At 45.5% G+C, this 19,132-nt stretch overlaps 1 protein-coding gene across 1 annotated transcript in view; it reads right to left on the bottom strand.

Moving 5' to 3' along the window:
* Window positions 1–16,647, bottom strand: part of PLEKHA2 (pleckstrin homology domain containing A2) — a 45,559-nt gene extending 28,912 nt beyond the window's left edge. Inside the window, exons 1-4 of the mRNA XM_056860699.1 lie at window positions 16,495–16,647; window positions 11,224–11,280; window positions 8,273–8,321; window positions 4,178–4,275 (exon numbers count right to left, since the gene is read on the bottom strand). Of these exons, the coding sequence (XP_056716677.1) occupies window positions 4,178–4,275; window positions 8,273–8,321; window positions 11,224–11,280; window positions 16,495–16,635 (345 nt within the window). The 5' untranslated portion in view covers window positions 16,636–16,647. The remainder of the gene's footprint in view (window positions 1–4,177; window positions 4,276–8,272; window positions 8,322–11,223; window positions 11,281–16,494) is intronic.
* Window positions 16,648–19,132: the final 2,485 nt, after the last annotated feature.

Here is a 19,132-nt window from a genome sequence, read left to right as displayed (position 1 = left end):
ACCTCTGAAAGTCTCTTGCCTTGAAAACCCTATGGGGTCGCCATAAGTCTCCTTTCCCCTCTCAGGTTTTAAAAGCTTCCTCTTCTGCCCAGGCTGGCAAACTTGCACACAAGCAGAAAGGGTTTAACCACAGAGGGTTAGATCCAACCAGCTTTTCTACTGGTTAAAAAGGAAGGAGGTAGGCTTTTTGACCACTCAAGAAGCCATGCCGAGAACCATGGGACCTGCATGTACAAAAGTCATGTGGACTGGGGGCTGTTGTATGGGGGTTGAGGAAATTGGGTGAGATTGAGTAGCAAAGCTGGCTGGACCCAACTCCAAAACTAATATATATGAACTGGTCACTCTTTTTAAAATAAGCATTATATTGAAAATTCAAAAGAAAATCATCTGCAGAACACATAAGCAGCTGCCACACCAAAGAATTCTATACACGCATGAAACAAAAGTGAAGTATGATATTGGGATTTGACACCAAGATGAAAGGGTATCAAGTAAGGATACAATTCCGTTCTAAGGGCCAATTGTACATACCAGAAAACCAAGTGGAATTTTTTCCAGGTTGTAGTACTTCAGACTGCATTGTGGGGTGACATATTTGAATGGTCTCACATGGAAAAAAATAACCTTCACCAAAAACAAACAAAACCACTGCATATCTACGAAAAGGATAAGCTGAATTTTTCTCCTGGACATAACACTTTTCCACATGCAGGGAATTTAAAACAAACAAACAAACAAAAAAACGCGGACACTCAAACATGCTACCTGAAGGGGTGCATTTCCTCAAAAACCTCACCACCTGTTTCTGTGAATTGGCTTTAAGTTGTTTCCATTCTCAACTGCGAAGTGTATTTAAAAAAAAAAAAGAGAGGTACCTTTACAACATCCTGAGGATCTCATCCTATCCTTAGAGAAGCAAACAGCAAGACTCATTCATTTGCAAAGTCTGTTGTTTTCCTTCATCGCAAACAGACTGGACCTGAAAAGTTTATCTAGTTATGATGGGCTGGACACCCCTCCATTTCCAGCCAACAGAGCTTCTTCTCCCTGCCACAAAGTGCCATTGTGGAGGCTGGAAGACGAAGGGGTGGCAAGCCCAATTTCCCCCTGACACTTGGCCTAATAGTGAAAGTATATTTTAATGGTTGTTTATGTGTAGGGTTTTAACTGCTGTACATGGCTGTGGGTGCCAATTTTTGGATTTAAAAACCCAGTCAATTTTTTAAATTGTTTATTTTATTGACGTTATTTATAGTCTGTCTTTCTCACAGGGACTCAAGGTGGATTACACATAAACAGGGTTTCCAGGTCCCTCTTTGCCACCGGTGGGAGATTTTTGGGGCGGAGCCTGAGGAGCGTGGGGTTTGAAGAGGGGAGAGACTTCAATGGCATAGCCCAATTGCCAAAGCGGCCATTTTCTCCAGGGGAACTGATCTCTTATCGGCTGGAGGTCAGTTGTAACAGAAGGAGATCTCCAGCTAGTACCTGGAAGTTGGCAACCCTACACATAAACAACCCTCATGCTTTATCTATACAACCCCATTACGATGGAGGTCTGAAATGCTGCCCGACTGCTCTGAACACACTACAGCAGGGGTGTTGAACTGAATTGTTACAAGGGCCGGATATGACATAAATGTCACGTGGTCGGGCCAGGCCATGCTTCGCCAGCCCAGACTGGAACTGGAGGGGTGGCTGCCTCGGCTGCCTCGCAGCCCGGATAAGAGCTCTCAAGGGGCCGGATCCAGCCCGCGGGCCTTATGTTTGACACCCCTGCTCTACAGATTTCCTTGGGGAAGGGTTTGTATGGGGGAGGGGAGAGAGACACCAAGCACCACAATCCATTATTGCACAAAGACCAACTGCAGTATGTGTTCCACAGAAACTAGACAGACGGTAACATGTTGCTTTGGTGACTATGGGCTTTAAGTAGTAATCTTCACAACTGCCTGCCCTCAAAGACTTTGTGTATTGATCTGTTCATAGAGAAACCTTCTATGCATCTGCCAGAGAACCTCTGAAGGTTGCAAAGGAGTCTGTGAAACATACCTGCACACTCTTCTGATTGCCTGCAGTGTCATGTCCAGGTCTGGGGAGCCTCTTCACTGTCTGACACACACCGGGAGATTACCTCCTCCCACCCAATTCCTGAGAAAACACCCCTAACATTCAGCCTCTGGATGCACAGAGGAAGACTGACAAAGGTGGACAGACAGTCTTTCAAGAAACCACTGGGAAATAGATTCCCAGTGGGAAACCTCACAGTTTTCTCAGAGCGCAGGTGGGGAAAAGAATCATTGTCTTGGAGACTGCCGCTTGGTAATGGAACCAGTGAAAGCCAAGCCCTTGAAACGCAGCTGCCGAAGCAGGAGGAAAGTGTGCTTTGAACTCTTAAATGCCTGTGTTTGTAGTGGCGCAACCCTTGCTGAACGCCACAGAGCAGCCGGAACACACTGCAGGGCACCCTTCCCCACAGGTTCCATTTGATGTGGCAACAGCCAGACAGCCACTGAAGAGGAAGGAAACCCATCCATCTGAGCTGGCCCCTGTACCAAGGTCTGTCCTGAGATGCCTCAAATCTCACATGTCTTTCTCTCAATAAGAGAAAGAAAACATCTGTCACTCTTCCTGGCAGTTTAATTACACATACAGAGCAAGACCGTCACCCCAAAGTTAGAGTGTATGTAGACTGATCTTCAAAAACAAGCTAATTCATATTCCACAAATTCATGCATAATCTGTGGGAAAGCAGCATTTTACATGATATAGAGTAGTTTTCAACTCTTTCAGACCCAGGACCCACTAAGCAGCCAGAACGTGACAGGAAGTCACGTAGCATCAGGGCCATATGACAGGAAGAAGGAACCAGGGTTATGACCTCACCAGTGTCATGGCTAGGAGCATGGGCAGCAGGCTAAAAGAGCTGAGGACATGCAACACATCAAGCATCAGGAGGGGTACCACCATGAGGAACAAGCCAAGGGCAGGGTCACGGAGGAATCTTCTCTACCACTGAATGACTTCACCTCCCCGTCCTGCTGTTCTTCTCAGCATGCAGAGAGGCAGCACATGCTTCCTTTCTACACAGAAGCTCCTTCCAAATGGCAGCCAAAAAACAAAACATCCCCTGAGCCACACCCCCTCCTGCCTCAGCCAAGCCCTCACTAGGTGGCCAAAGGCAAACTACCCTCTCTCACCCTCAAGGCCTACACATTCGGAATGAGGAGATAATGCAGGATTACTTTACAGGGTTATTGTAAGGATTGCTGAAACAATGGACATGATACACTTTGAAAGGGAAATTCTAATTATGCCATTGTAATTGCTAAGTATGTTGCTAGGATAATACGATAATTTTTTTCTTAAGATCAATAATGATTAGCCTTGATTTGGTTTTGGCTGCCTACGTGAGACTTCAAGAACAGAGGGATTGTTTTGCCACACAGTGGGCTGTATTTGGCATGGTGGGTCAGAAGTTGTACAGGCCTATTTTACAAGAAGCACAATCAGCATAACACCAATCTTTGCAATACCTGCATAAAAGTGTAAACGGTTACTAATAGAATAATACTTGTATAAAAATCACATTTCTTCAGCAACTCGATATAGTCCTTAGTGTTTCCAGAAAGTAGCATTTCCAGAAACAGATGCGCTACCTGGGATGTGGTGGTGGAAAGTGACATCAAGTTGCAGCCAACCTATGGTGACCCCGTAGGGTTTTCAAGGCAAGAGACACATAGAGGTGGCTTGCCATTGCCTGCCTCTGTACAGACACCCTGGACTACCTTGGGGCCTCCCATCTAAGTACCAACCATTGCTGACCCTGCTTAGCTTCTGAGATCTGACAAGATCAGGCTAACCTGGGGATGTAGCCTAAAGGTACCACATCTGCTCCACGGAAATGACATTTTGCTGTGCTGTAGCAAACCACTTTCTCCATGAAAAATACAAAGAGCTACGATCAAGGACAATACATATTTGTACTGGGTTTTATACCATGTTAATGGTTATGGTTTTACCTAAGGAATCCTGTTGGTTGTAGACCTGCCCCCCCCCCAAGGATCTCTGAAGCACCTAGTACTTTTCCATTTGTAAGGAAACTAGAAAAAAAAAATCAAATGAAGCCCCAGCTCTTCCCTTGGAGAATGGAAGGTGCTCACACAGGGCAACGTACCGTAATCTTGCTGGCTCGATTTAGTGCATCCACCCAGTCCTGCAGATCCTTTTGGTCACTGGCTTGTAAGAAATAGCGCTGAGACAAAGCATTGATAACTGTGGACACAAAGATCAGCATCAGAATTCAGCAGAGTTGAAGGCAATGAACATGCTCCATCTCCTCTCAACTTTCTGAAGGAGCTCCACCAGCATATTCCCCAGAAGCCATGTTCAGAGAGCTTCTGAGCAGTCCCCACTACAAATGCCTCTGCCATCAGAGGTGTCTAGGGTTGTAGTATTACTGCTGGCACCCCACTTCTGGCATTCCTTGCCCAGGGAACACTCATCTGGCCAGCCATTTCTCTTTCTTTTAAACCTCTCATAGGTTGGTGAAGACTGACCATTCCCAAAGATATTTGCCACTGAAGCTGTATACCTAATGGGTAACCTTCCAACTTGCATGGAGTTGGAATACAAAGAACTTTTTATGGCATGTGCACATCTGAAATAATAATGTCCATTCCAGGGCCTCAAGACACTACAGCCTCCATTGTACTGCAGATATAGACTTGGCCTTAATAACAAAATAATCAAATGCATTACCTAATTTGGTAACTTTTTTTAATACAATTGCCCTAAGTTAGCAAGGGAGATGTATGCGTAGAGGCAAGTTTCCATGTGACCAGCCAGCCTAGATACAATGCACATCTGGATTGCAATGTTCAGCTGGACCCCTCTGAACTGCCTGGATGCATCTTTTAATGAAGAAAAGTTGCACGTCCCAATAAAGATATATACTTAGAATGCATATAGTTGCTTTCAAATGTTCAAAGCACTTAATATATACATATACTCTCTTGGTGTAGTTTTTAGACAGATCCCTTCTAAAGAATAGCAGTGTTATAAATGTGGGGGGGGGGGTTGCTGAAGGCCTGCTTACATGATAACAGGCCTTGGGGTCAGGCCTGGCACAAGGATTGTCAGTCAGATGTGTGCTTGCAAAATCCCCACTGGGAACTCAATTCCCAGCTGTGCAGATCCCACTTTGGATCGGGATCATAGTGTATGGGGAGAGGATGCTTACATCCCCCCTGGTGTTTTTCCAACCCAAACTGACCAAGGAGAACCACTATTTACCCCACTGGGGAAACCATCTATCCCATCAGAAGACGTGAAGCCCCCCAAAGGGGAAAGTCACACCCTCCAGAACCACTTCAGGTCTGGGAAATGGCACTGGGGGGGAGGGCTGATGTTCTTTCTTCTGACGCACCACAGCCCTGGTTTGAATTGGGCCTTGTGCATCTGGGAACTGAGCTCCCAGTAGGGAACCCATAAGCACACACAAGGCAAGGAGGGGCAATATTTGAACCAGGAACTTCCTGTTTTGCATATCAGCTCTCATACAACATCTGCAGGCCCTGCATGCTATTAATTGTGCACAGCTAAACCTGGATATGTTAACAACAATACTGGTACAAGAAACTCTGCTTCAAAACCAGCCTGCTGTTGAACCAGTGACAATGAAACCGAGGCCAGACATTATAACAGAAACAAGCTGCCGTCAAAAACAGCAGCTCTGTGTCTCCTCCCCTTCTATCCCATAATACCTAACATGGGATGTGCCATCATTGCACAGCAAGCGTTCTAATATCACTTTATGGGCTGCTTTTGGTGGGTCTGGGACAGTGTGCAGCCATGCACATAACATTGCTTGATGTTATTGGGGAGAAGCTGGGCTTCTGTTCTCAGAAGAAGCCTTGCATCTGCTGTAAAATTCAGAGGTGGTCTGCAACAGAGCTGGGGTCCATAAAAAGTACTGGAAAAGGACCTCATAGCTTAACTGAAAACATCTGGTTCTGGAAAGGAGTCCCAAGCAACACACAGCACCGAGGTACTTGGCTGGTGATTCACCTCCCATTACACATGCTACGTTGCCACGCAATTAATTGCCCTCATTTAGAAAAACAGCCATAGTAAGCCATCATTGTAACTACCAGATATATGCCAGAGGCATGAAAGCAGTAGTAGTAGTAGTAAAAATTTATTGTGGCGTTTCGCCAATAGAAAGTTAAAACAAACGATACAAAGATATTTCAGGAGCATGAAAGCAAATACCTCAAGATCCAATCTGTAATCATGAAAATTAGCTAGGAACTGCATGGTTAACAGAAGACCCATACTATGGATAAGGACTTTTAAAACATTCAAAAACCCTTGCTCCAACCCTACGGGGAGGGTAAAATTGCAAATAAATATCACACAATAGATAAATTAACTTTGGGACTCACTGCCACAAGATATAATGATAGGTGCCTTTAGAAAGAGAATTAGATAAATTCACAGAGGATGTGTTTATAATTGGGAAGGAAAGCAGCAGATCTTGGAAGCTAAGCAGAGCTGGTAGTTGGAAGGGGGACTAGCAAGCAAGACTCTGCAGTGGAAGGCAATGGCAAACCACCTCTGCTTCTCACCTGCCTTGAAAGCCCCTTGCTGGGGTCGCCATAAGTCAACTGCAACTTGACGGCCCTTTACACACACACGTTTATAATTGGCTATTAACTGTGATGGCCAAATGGAAACTTCATGTCTAAAAGCCTTGTACCTCTAAATGCCAGAAGACCTGTCCCCTCAACAGCAGGCTTGTGTACTTCAAGCACAGCTGTCCATTGCTGGACAGAGGAACTTGGATTAGATGGATCCAGCAAGGACTATTTTACAATATTTTAGCCAATATATGTGTACATGAGCCCCACCCCCCCATTCCTCACAGTAAAAAAGTGACACAAGAACCTCCTACCCACTCCCTGTCAGGGCAGAAAATATGCATTATGGAGTTCATTCAGGGGAAAACAGCTGGCACAGGGACAGTGTGAACTGTCTCCTGCTCCCAAGCCACCAAGTGACACAGATTCTCAGAACTAGCTAGGGCAGGGGAGTCAAACAAAAGGCCCAAGGGCTGAATCCACCCCCTTGAGAGCTCTTTACTGGCCTGCGAGCCAGCCGCCCTCCCCCACTCTCAATCTGGGCTGGCGAACCATGGCTCAGCCCAACCAAGGGACATTTATGTCACATCCATTAAGTAGAGGTTAGATAGCCAAGACTTTCTATTCCTTGATAGTTCAAGACTTTCTATTCCTTGGCTCCACCATCAACCAAAAGGGAGACTGCAGCCAAGAAATCAGAAGGAGATTGAGACTGGGAAGGGCAGCCATGAAGGAGCTAGAAAATATTTTGAACTGTAAGGATGTGTCACTGGCCACCAAGACTAGATTAATTCATGCCATCATATTCCCTATTACTATGCATGGGTGTGAAAGCTGGACAGTGAAGAAAGCTGATAGGAAGAAAATAGATTCCTTTGAAATGTGGTGTTGGAGGAGAGTGTTACGGATTCCGTGGACTGCCAAAAAAACAAAAGCAATGGGTTATAGATCAAATCAAGCCTGAACTGACCCTAGAAGCTAAAATGACTAAACTGAGGCTATCGTATTTTGGTCACGTCATGAGACGACAAGTGTCACTGGAAAAGACAGTCATGCTAGGAAAAGTGGAGGGCAGCAGGAAAAGAGGAAGACCCAACAAGAGTTGGATTGACTCAATAAAGGAAGCCACAGCCTTCAATTTGCAAGATCTGAGCAAGGCTGTCAAAGATAGGACATTTTGGAGGACTTTCATTCATAGGGTTGCCATGAGTCGGAAGCGACTTGACGGCACTTAACACACACACAGATAGCCATCTGTCAGCAATGCTGATTCTATGACCTTAGGCGTATCATGAGACAGAGGGCATCTTGGCCATCTTCTGGGCATGGAGTAGGGGTCACTGGGTGTGTGTGTGGGGGAGGTAGCTGTGAATTTCCTTCATTGTGCAGGGGGTTGGACTAGATGACCCTGGTCGTCCCTTCCAACTCTATGATTCTATGATCCTGCCCTCGTAATAATTGAGTTTGACACTCCCAAGCTAGGGATTCATGATGGGGTCTCAAGATGGATATTTTAGCTGGGAAAAGCTGCTGGGCTGAAGAACTGGGGGCACAGCAGGTACCCATCCTGTTTCCCCAGCTGTAAGTGATCCTCCCTACCCCACACCTTTCTCCCAACACCTTATACTCACCAAAGCAGAAAGGAGTTTTCGGTTTTTGTTTTGGGGTAGCCACACTGACCTGAAACAGAAGAGTTGAACGGCAATGAGATGATGGCACTGTAACCCGAGCCCTTTTTTGTTGTTGAGGGACAAGAGGGTAAGTTGCACATTTTGGGGGCACCTGGGTTCTTATGGTATTAACATAGGCATCCCAGGCAGGCACTGAACTGGTGACACCCTTCCTAGAACACAGAGGTCAAGGAATGGGATGTGCCCTCGCTAAGCTTCTGAATCTCATGCAGCAGTCAAAGGCACAGATGCCTTGCCAGAAGAAAGGGACGTTGGTGACCTAAAAAGGAGAAGCAGTGCTGCAAAAAAACAAAACAAAAAAACCCCACACAAAAACTCAACCACACCTCTCCTGGAGTACCAATCATTACGGCTCATTCAACAAGAAGTTCTTAACAATTTAAGTCCACACAGGAGAATACTCCATTGCCGGTACACCCACACAGCTGCCAGACAGCCCAATAGCTGCCTCATTTAAGACGCAGATTATAAAACGATAAAGATAAAGCCGGTTTGATCCACAGGGCAATTAACTCGACCAAAAGGACAGGCCTGGTGACTGGTGGAGACTCCTACTCTCTACCAGCAGCAATATCAAGCTTTCCTTTCTCCCCCCAGTGTGCTTGCCTCCTCCAACTAGCTATTGGCACTGACTCTGTCCCAGCTACCCAGCCTGCTTGTGCTGTTGTGCAAATCTGCTCATGCGAGGGCCACCAACAGACTTGAAGCAGAATGTCTTGTCCCTTTAAGAAAGGCTTAATGTGTGTGAATGGGCAGATGAAGCATTTCATGGCATGGAGGTAAACAATGGGCAAAAACGCATGGCCGCTTTAGCTTCCTTTATTCCCTGTTTCAGCCAGGATTCAGCCAGGATCGAACGCATGCGTTTTCGCCGAACTGCGTTCGATCCTGGCTGATCAGGGAATAAAGGGGGCTAAAGTTCGGCGAAAACGCATGAGTTCAATCCTGGCTGAATCCTGGCTGAAACGGAATAAAGGAGGCTAAAGCGGCCATGCATTTTTGCCCATTGTTTACCTCCATGCCATGAAATGCTTCAGCTGCCCATTCACACACATTAAGCCTTTCTAAGAAACAGGGAAGGTTTGTTCGTTTTTTTCTCCAGGCAACTGCCAACCCGAACACATGCGCACTATCACAAGGTTATGCAGCAACAGCAATAAGGGTTCTGCAGCCTACCAAGAAAAGCAGGGAAGTGGAGCTTGAGGCAGTGAATCAGGAATGGGATGGAGGGAGCTGGGCCTTATGACAAAATGCCAAATTAATGCTACCTGAGATCTTTCCTGATCCTCTTCACTCATATTATATATCTACACGATACCAAATAGGGGAGCTGGTGTAGGCATTCGGTTGCCAACCTCCAGGTGGTGGCTGGAGATCTTCTGCTATTACAACTGATCTCCATCTGATAGAGATCATTCACCTGGAGAAAATGGCCACTTTGGCAATTGGGCTCTATGGCACTGAGGTTCCTCCCCTCTTCAAACCCCTCCCTTCTCAGGCTCTGCCCCAAGTTCTCCAGGTATTTTTCAACCCTGAGCTGGCAACCCTATGTAGGCATTACATTACCAATTGCTTAACCAAAGTTAAACTCCTCAAGAATGGTATATCCTCACTTGCACATAATGTTACAGAAAGTATAGCATGTTACTAGCAGTGAGGGGTGGTTAGAGAGAGAAAGAGAATCCAAGTTCTTCTGCAACAGAACTTAAATTCAACATGAGTAAAGCTGCCTACCAGGAGGGAAGGCAGCATGGTACAGCCCGATCTCGTCAGATCTTGGAAGCTAAGCAGGGTCAACCCTGGTTAGTATTTGGATGGGAGACCACCAAGGAATACCAGGGTTGCTGTGCAGAGGAAGGCACTGGCAAACCACCTCTGTTAGTCTCTTGCCATGAAAACCCCATAAGGGGTCGCCATACGTCGGCTGCGACTTGACGACACTTTACACACACACAAAGCTGCCTGCCACTACTTTGCTTCCAAGATAAAGATTTTAAAAACTTGTGGAGGGGCCAGATAAGCATAGCAGAAGATGATGGAAGAGGCGAGATATCAGCAGTATTGCGGAAGACAGACCTGAAGAGGGGTATGTAGAAGAAAAGCCAGGGTACTCCAGTTCATTTTAGAAAATGTATATCCTATATTTTCACTAATCAACCTTAACATTCAAGGCAGCTGATGGTATAGAAACGATCAAAACCACATAAAACCAAGCAAGCAACAGCAAAATTAATAGATCATAAAGACAGCAAGGGTCACAACAGTACAAAGCATATAAAATATCGAGCAATTAAACCAAAGCATAAAAAGCCATCATCACTCCCCCCATCACACAGCAGGCTAATAATCAAAAAGTTACGAAACAGAACCAAAGGCCTCCTGGAATAAAAGATTTTAAAAGAATATCTTTACCAGCATCCAGAATGCGGAAAGCATGGGGGCAAGGAGAACTTCCTGAGGCAGGGAGCCCCACAACATGGAGGTTACAGCACAAATCACCCTGCTCCTGTGCTTTAATGGATAGAGAGACTTGATCTAAGAGATCTGGGGTTCAATTCAAACCCAGCCTCTGTCTCAAAAATGTTAAATTCACATACAGGCAACGTGACAGCAGCAGAGGTGGAATGGCATACACAATCACACACACTTTGTACATGATTCACTCCTGCTGCTGAGTTATTGCTTAGCACTGCTAAGGTGTGCAAAGCCCTGTATGGAACACAATACAAGGCCTGCCCGAAAGGTTTACCAGGTTATGTGCTTCCTGCAGCTGCTATGTGCTATTTAGTTGCCAGAACACATCTATATTCAGAGGTAAAGATGACTATAAAAAAAACCCAACAGGCCCAGAATCCTACTTTGCAATCCTATCTCCATCTTGTTCTTCTTACCTTTGAAATGTAGGTCAGATTCAAACATCCCACAGCTCTTGCTCCTATAGCCAAGTTCTGAAAGGGGTTAAAAGTTAATTAATGAAGAATCCAGCAACAAATGGGCTACGGTCTCACTTTATTAATTTAGAAGTAGTGGTGCCCAGTGGGAAGCATGGGATGGGGTCATGGCTCAGTGGTAGAGCATCTGCTTGGCATGCAGAAGGTCCCAGGTTCAATCCCCGGCATCTTCCGTTAAAGGGACGAGGCAGGTAGGTGATGTGAAAGGCCCCTGCCTGAGACCCTGGAGAGCCACTGCCAGTCTGAGTAGACAGTACTGACTTTAATGGACCAAGGGTCTGATTCAGTATAAGGCAGCTTCATGTGTTCATGTGTAAAATTGAGACAGACAATCTCTGGGTTTTGGCCCACTCTATTGTATTTGTACTTCATCTTTCCTCCATGGACCTCAGGGTAGCTCTAAGCAGGGCTCTCGCAATAAGCCTGTGAGGTAGCTTAGGCTGAGACAGGGTGACGGGCCCAGAATGTTATCTGGTGGGCTTCATGGATTAATCAGGATTTGAAGCCTTGTGGCAGTTTTGTTCAAACTCCCCTCCCAGAAAAACAGCATCTGTTGCCCATCTTTTGAAGAAATATGAATCTCACTATATTTATTTAATTCACTTATACCCCCACCTTTCTCCCCAATGGGCACCCAAAGCAGTTTACATAGTTTTTATCTCCTCTACTTTAGCCTTACAACAACTCTACAAGGTAGGCTAGGCTGAGAGTGTGACTGGTCCCCAGGTCACTGAGCAAGCTTTCATGACAGAGCAGGAATTTGAACCCGGGTCCTAGCCTGACAATCTAAACACTATACCATGCTGGGCTCTAATACTAAAGCAGTTGGACCTCAGTATGGGCTACTCGCAGAAAGCGCTTTCTTTGTTGTGGCCCTACTCATACATAAAGTTGCCTTGATTTCCACCAGTTCTCCTCACAGGACTTGGGAGTGCTCCCCAAAAGGTGCCGGTACTCAGTACAAGTGAATATGGTCACAAAAGAAGCCCTGCTCACGGACAGGGTTGGGGTTAATGCATACTTGGGCAACTCGCCAGGTATACCGAAAGATTTTAATCTTCAGTTCATTCGCGCAGGGGGAAAAACCAACCCGATAAGGACTGAGTATGCTCCAGGAGGCACAAAATGTTGATAGCCACTGAAAGTAATTTTAGGAAAAAAACTGGGGTGGGGGGGGGGAGTTAGTCTGCTCCAACCCATGAGACCTGATAGAACTTTGGAGTGAAAGATTTGGAGGGAGGCAGAGTCAGGTGAAATGTCCATATTGTTCCTCCCTCCCACAATTTCTTGCGGGCACCTAGCTGGTTCAGTTTTATTCAATACAATCAGTTATCCCTTTGGGCCCGGTTTATACATTATCCAGAGTAACGCTGGTGCCACTACTGCCATGGTTGCTGCCATGCCATTCCTGTAATAAGCTTACTGTGTGGTTGAATATTAAACTAGTGACATCTCTCCTAATGAGGTGGGTGTTGCTCGCATGGGTAGAAATCACAGAATCTGCACTAACCACACAGGCAGAAGAGCTAAACATTAACAGGAGCTGCAAAAAAGCAATCCCAGAGGTGGGTGATGGAGTTCCCACACTATAACCGACCCCATTACACTCAAAATAAAAGCAGGACAAGAGCAGCTGTCATTTTTTAATTTCTGCATGAAGGACTAATGCTAATTACTAAAATCAAGAAGTGGTAGTTATTTCAGAGTGGATCAGTCCACAGCAATGGGGTGCGATCTTGTGTATACGCCATCTTCTAAACAGGTCTGGCTCAGTTCAGAGCTCGGCTTACAGAGTCCAACTGATCAGGGAGTTTCCCAAACAAAAGGACCTGCTGTGATTTCCTTACAAAGAGGTTTAGATAGAGGAAGGCGTGCATGAGTCAGAGCAAACCGCTGGTCTGGCTTCCTCTTTGGGCTCATGAGACAGAAAATGATGGCTGCAGACTTGGAACTTTTCCACGTACCAAGGATCCTGGGGCTTGAAACAAGAGCCTAGCCTCCACGTACCAAGGATCCTGGGGCTTGAAACAAGAGCCTAGCCTGGATATAGCAAGTGAACCATTTAGAACAACGCCCACTCAAGCTTTAGAGCCCCTCTTTAGGTGCACCTATGCACATGTGCATGAACACACACACACATACACAAGCAGCAGGGATTTCACATATTTGCCCCTGCAATTGGGAGTCAGTGTGAAGCATCTGGATTGGTCTCATCTAATATAAGAAGTCTGGATTTCGGCCTATGCCTAGACAGTGGAGCAGTGCCTTCAGCCTACTGTTCAATATTCTGCTCCAGTTGAAGTTCTCTTTTCCAATTCTAGCCCTGGACAAGAGAGACCGTAGGTCAGAAAATGGAACCTTGGATACTCACTGTGAGGGTTCATTCTGCTCTGAGATAAGGAGGGCATCTTGATATTTGGTTATTCCCATCGGCTTCTCAGGGAGGCAGGGCTAACTTATTAATTTCCTGTCTTCCACGGAGGAAACCCTAGAGCTCAGTTTGAGTACTTCCCAAGCTAAATCAATGACAGGAAGAATGTAATATAGAATGTTAACAAGAACAGGTGGTAACTCTGTTGTAATGCAGGAAAAGGTAAAGGTAAAGGTCCCCTGTGCGAGCACCGGGTCATTCCTGACCCATGGGGTGACGTCACATCCTGACGTTTACTAGGCAGACTTTGTTTACTGGGTGGTTTGCCAGCGCCTTCCCCAGACATCTTCCCTTTACCCCCAGCAAGCTGGGTACTCATTTTACCAACTTCGGAAGGATGGAAGGCTGACTCAACCTTGAGCCAGCTAGGTCATGAGCAGAGCTTTTGACTGCAGTACTGCAACTTACCACTCTGCGCCACGGGGCTCCTTTGTAATGCAGGAAGGTGTTAGTAAATGGGAAAGAGAAACTGTTCTAGGGTGAAGATTAGCTGTATCATCTATCCTCCCTTGATGCTTGGATGTCTGAGATGCTGACTGATCAGTGAAGGGACTCGTATTTTTCCCGTCCTGGCAGTATGCTTGATGCGGTACTCGTTCTTTGTTGTTTTTGCTAGTTCCTTTGTGGGGGGGCAAGATGCCCTCCTTATCTCAGAGCAGAAGAAACCCTCACAGTGAGCATCCAAGGTTTTGTTCTTGCTCTGAGGGGAGAGCATCTGGATCTCTGGGACTTCCAATAACGGTGTCCCTCAACCGGGTGGGTATAATCTTCGTCCACTACATGTTGTAGCACTCTGCTCATGAAGGCGGCATCAGCTGAGGAGAATGAATTAATCGTGTAGTGTCTGTCAAAGCTTGATACGGAGGATCACGTGGCTGCCTTGCATATTTCCTCCACCGAGGCTTGATGATCGAAGGATGCATCAAGCGTTGTGATGCCTGGTGGTACTGGAACATTGATGATCTTATGAGCCTGGAAGATACACTGCCTGATGTTATAACTGATTGCCAATCTGGACATTTTTTTGTCCCTTATTTGGTGCTGCTAGGGAAAGGAATAGTAAGTCCATCATAGCCACTCTGGGCCGTACTGGTGACCATTTGTGTTTGTGTTCCTCTTGAGGCCCTTTTTGCGCCATTTTCTGACTGTGTGGTTTGGTGCTTTCGTTTTTCCACCATTGCTTTGTCCTATGTCTCTCTCTCTCTTTTCTCTGCTGTTTTTGTGCTCCGGACGCTCCCCTGCCGCCGCTGAGATTATCAGCATCAGGTCTGCATCCTCCTCTGAGAGGAATCCATCCCTACTGTGTTCCTCCTGGACTTCAAAGACCTCCATCAAGGGGGAAAGGGGGGAGAAGAGGATCAAAGGAAAAGATGCAAAGGCACAAGGAGAAAAGGGGCTTCAAGGAGCTGAAAGCTTGAGAGAGAAAAAGGCTCTCTTAATCTGAAGAATAAAGGAATTTAGATTGAGGGCAAGATTTTTATAGTTAGTGCAGAAGCAAGAAAGGCTGCTGCGGAGATATCTTTCTCCCGCTGCGTTCCCTATCTAGCAGGAAACAAAACTGAGCTCTAGGGTTTCTGGTGTGGGAAACAGGAAATGGATAAATTAGCCTTGCCTCCCTGAACAGCTGGTGGGAATAACCAAAGATCAAGATGCCCTCCCCTCAGAGCAAGAATACCCCATTTCAATTCTGGATTTGCCCATGTCCAGGGGGGGTGAGGGGAAAATCCACACATCAGTCATTTAGTGCAACGGACATAATGTCGGACTGGAAATAATCAGAAAAGCATCTGGCCTAATTTGCCTGCTTTACGGAATATTCTGCACACATAATTAATCCCCATCAGAAAGGATATCACTGTATTAGTATCCCCGCTGTAGAGACCAGGGCACACAGTGCCCACTAACCCTGGCACAGCTGCACAGAGGCTGCCAGAGGCTGGTTCTGCATCTCATGAATGGCTTAAGCTCCTTTGCAGAAAACCACAGAGAACCTTTTCAATCCCTGGAGAATATATGATCTGTCTACTAAAGGCAAACATATATGTTTGTATCAGTTTAGTTGTCATGGGCTCCCCGCCCCCTGCCCCCAAATAAGAAATCCAGAAAATATAGTTTGGCAAGAGGACCGAGAATTTTGTTGGACACTCCCAGCCTTCACACTTCTGCCCTAAATTACTACACCCCAGAATCTTTAGCAAGAGAGAATATCATTAAACCAGTTTAAGTCTTTAATGTGGACAGACCCCCTGAACAGAGTGCTTGGATTCATGAGGCCAAGTAGCAGATGGGTTACTCCGCTTACCTCTTGTCTTTCAAAACATGCAAAGGCCTCTATTAAATTGCTACCCCCAAGAACTCCATTCTTGCAGGAATGATGCTCGAATTAGCCCCTAGGGAACACGCACAGCTGCAACTGAAAGGAACAGCTTCGTGTATCTTCTCCTCTCCCCAGGCAATATCCAAAACAAAATGCATGGTGTGTCGCTGCATTACCAGTTTCTCTGCTGCCTGAGGGGACAAATGATCAGGGAAAGAGATCCAAAATGCAATCAGGTCAAGAAACTTGTTCTGTATTATGAGATGTTCCTAAGGGAGAAGGAAAGGAGGAGGAAAATACATGGGGCTACCACTGTTAATGGCAACCACACATATACAACAGCGTCTCATTCCAGTTCAAGTCTGCCTTGGAAGAGCAAGGACACAAAAGCAGACAAATGGGAATGAAAAAAATTGAGGGGGGGGGCGTGCTAGAGAAAAATTTGTTGAGATGAAAGCCTCACCTGGGGATTGTCCATATACCAAAGAAGGCGGTTGGCCTGGGTATCCAGGATGAAATACCTTCGCAGGAACTTCCCACAGGCATCACTGTCTTCAATGTCCAGGAACCCACAGATTCGGTTCTGACGATCCACATAAGGCATTCTGGGCTTCTTCTAGCATCTCCCTGAGAATCACAGATGCATACAGATGAGATTAAGGATTTGTGCAAATCCCCAACCATTACACCAGAATAGACTACACAACCTGTGGCCCAGGTTGTCTTGAATGTTTCTCACAAACCACATATGGGGGCTTTTTCTGCCTCCTTGTCTGGAACTGCAAAGGCGAGTTTTTAGAAAGGACTGATGAGGCCACGATATATGGCTGGTTATGTGCTCAGCTTTGCCAACCACAAGTTACCCAGGCCTACCTAAAAAGCAGCCCATGTGTCCAATAATTCACAGCACCTGCAATAGACCTGAGCATGCCTTTAAGAAAGCAAAACATGGAGATGGTAACATATGCCAAGTGCACACTTGAGTTTTTCTACAGCGTGTACTCTTGGAGGGGGGGGGAAGATGCACTAGGAAGTCATAGCTAATTTCAGTTTGCTAGTATACTGTCTCTGAAACCTCTGTGTCAAATAAGCAGACATTCAGTGCATGCAAGATCATTTGATAAGCCTACATGGACAGGCCACTGAATGGATATGTCTTTGAAGAAACCCCTGCTGCCATCGGAGCCTGCCCCCCAGTTAAGATTAACGGCCTTATCTGTAAGCCTCCACATTCACAAATAAGTTGGCAAGAGACAGGTTCTTCTCTGCTGCAGCACCTCAGTTGTGGAATTCTATTCCTAAATCAATGCGCCTGCCCTCAAACTTGTTCAACTTCAAATGCCAAGCACTTCCTAATATATTATTTCCCCCAGTTTCATTACTTTAATTCTCCTTTTCCCTTGCCCAAGTCCTATTTCTTAAAACAATAAGACTAAAAATGTGCTGATTTTATTGGTGGTCTTTTTATGGTTTGCATTCTAATTTTAGATATTGTTTCATTAACGTTTTGATGGATTGCTGGAAGCTACTTGGGAAGCAAGTATGCTAAGAGTGCAGGATATAAAAGTCTTAACAAATCATGTACAAATTATGATAATGTTTATTTTTTGATAGCCCAAGAGCCGGCACCTTTGGATAGAGACAGCCCTACCATACTTTGGATGCAATAAAAGAAATGGGAGATAGACAAATGTGACCCACAGGTTCTATCTCTTGGTAAGTTCTCTTGCACAAGCCTCATGGAAATGAGTAAGAACTGCATAGGAACAAAGAGGCTTATGCAGGAGAACTTCCTAATCGATTGTACCCACTGTTCATTAGAGGTAAGCAGAAGGCATTTGAATTTGCATTCCTCAGACCATAATGATTTGGATTGTCCCTGCAAGCAGGTTCTATAAAGAGTCTGACAAACAAAACTTTAACATCGCAAGCAAGTTCATAAAGAGTTGTAACATCTTTAATTAACTCACTTGCCCACATATATCTGACATTTGGCATTTGTGGCACATTGCTGACAATCTGAAGCAGGGAAAAGGAGAAACACAAACTTCTGAAACACAAAAATGTCTGCACCTGATATCCTGGAATCTATTTTTATTCACTACAGATGACCAGGCAAGTGGCTATTTACAAATAATGCATTTTAGCATACACCCTGTCAATTAAAGCAAAGCAAGTCTGATGAGCTTTTCAAATAATTTATTACGCGTTATAAAACATACACACAAGTCATTTCCCCACCACCACAGAAGTCCCAATACAACTAGGGTTCCCTTTCAATCTTCATCACCATCCTCTCTTTATCCTACACCAACCCCACACCAAACAGCTACTTCCAGAGAAAACTCATCAAAAAGCCCCTGTTAGAGGGAAACTTTGAACAGTTGTTATGAAACAATCAGAAAGGTTCACAGCGCATGAAAATGTCCCTGGACTTCTTGAGATGTCTCACAATGCAATAGCTAGAATTGTTGCTGCTTTCAGGGAACCCTTTCCATAGAAATTCTTCAACCAAGGAACTTGACATGGGGGCCTTATGTGTTTGCAAAGGATTCTGGGGCATGTTCTCAGGTGCAAATCAGAGACCACTCAGTACATATAAGGTGTGTGTGTAAAGTGCCGTCAAGTCACAGCCGACTCATGGCGACCCCTTTTGGGGTTTTCATGGCAAGAGACTAACAGAGGTGGTTTGCCAGTGCCCTCCTCTGCACAGCAACCCTGGTATTCCTTGGTGGTCTCCTATCCAAATACTAACCAGGGCTGACCCTGCTTAGCTTCTGAGATCTGATGAGATCAGGCTAGCCTGGGCCATCTAGGTCAGGGCATGTTTCCCTACCGCTGTATATTTCAGGGGTGTATCACGAGTGGTGCTCAAACTGCCTTCTAAAAAAAGATGGATCTTATTACTAGTTTTGGGGAACTCCTGATAAGATTCTCAGAAACTATTTTTTAAACTATCACTGCCCTAGAATACTAAAACCTGAGAAAGTAGACAGAGGGAGCTTTTCTCTCCATGTCCTATAATACGAGAACTCGGGGGCACCCAATGAAATTGTTGGGAAACAGGTTCAGGACCAAAAGAAATACTTCTTTGCTCAATG

This window comes from Euleptes europaea, chromosome 14 (assembly GCF_029931775.1).
Source record: "Euleptes europaea isolate rEulEur1 chromosome 14, rEulEur1.hap1, whole genome shotgun sequence".
Lineage (NCBI taxonomy): Eukaryota > Metazoa > Chordata > Lepidosauria > Squamata > Sphaerodactylidae > Euleptes > Euleptes europaea.
This window is presented reverse-complemented; position numbering and strand designations above follow the sequence as displayed.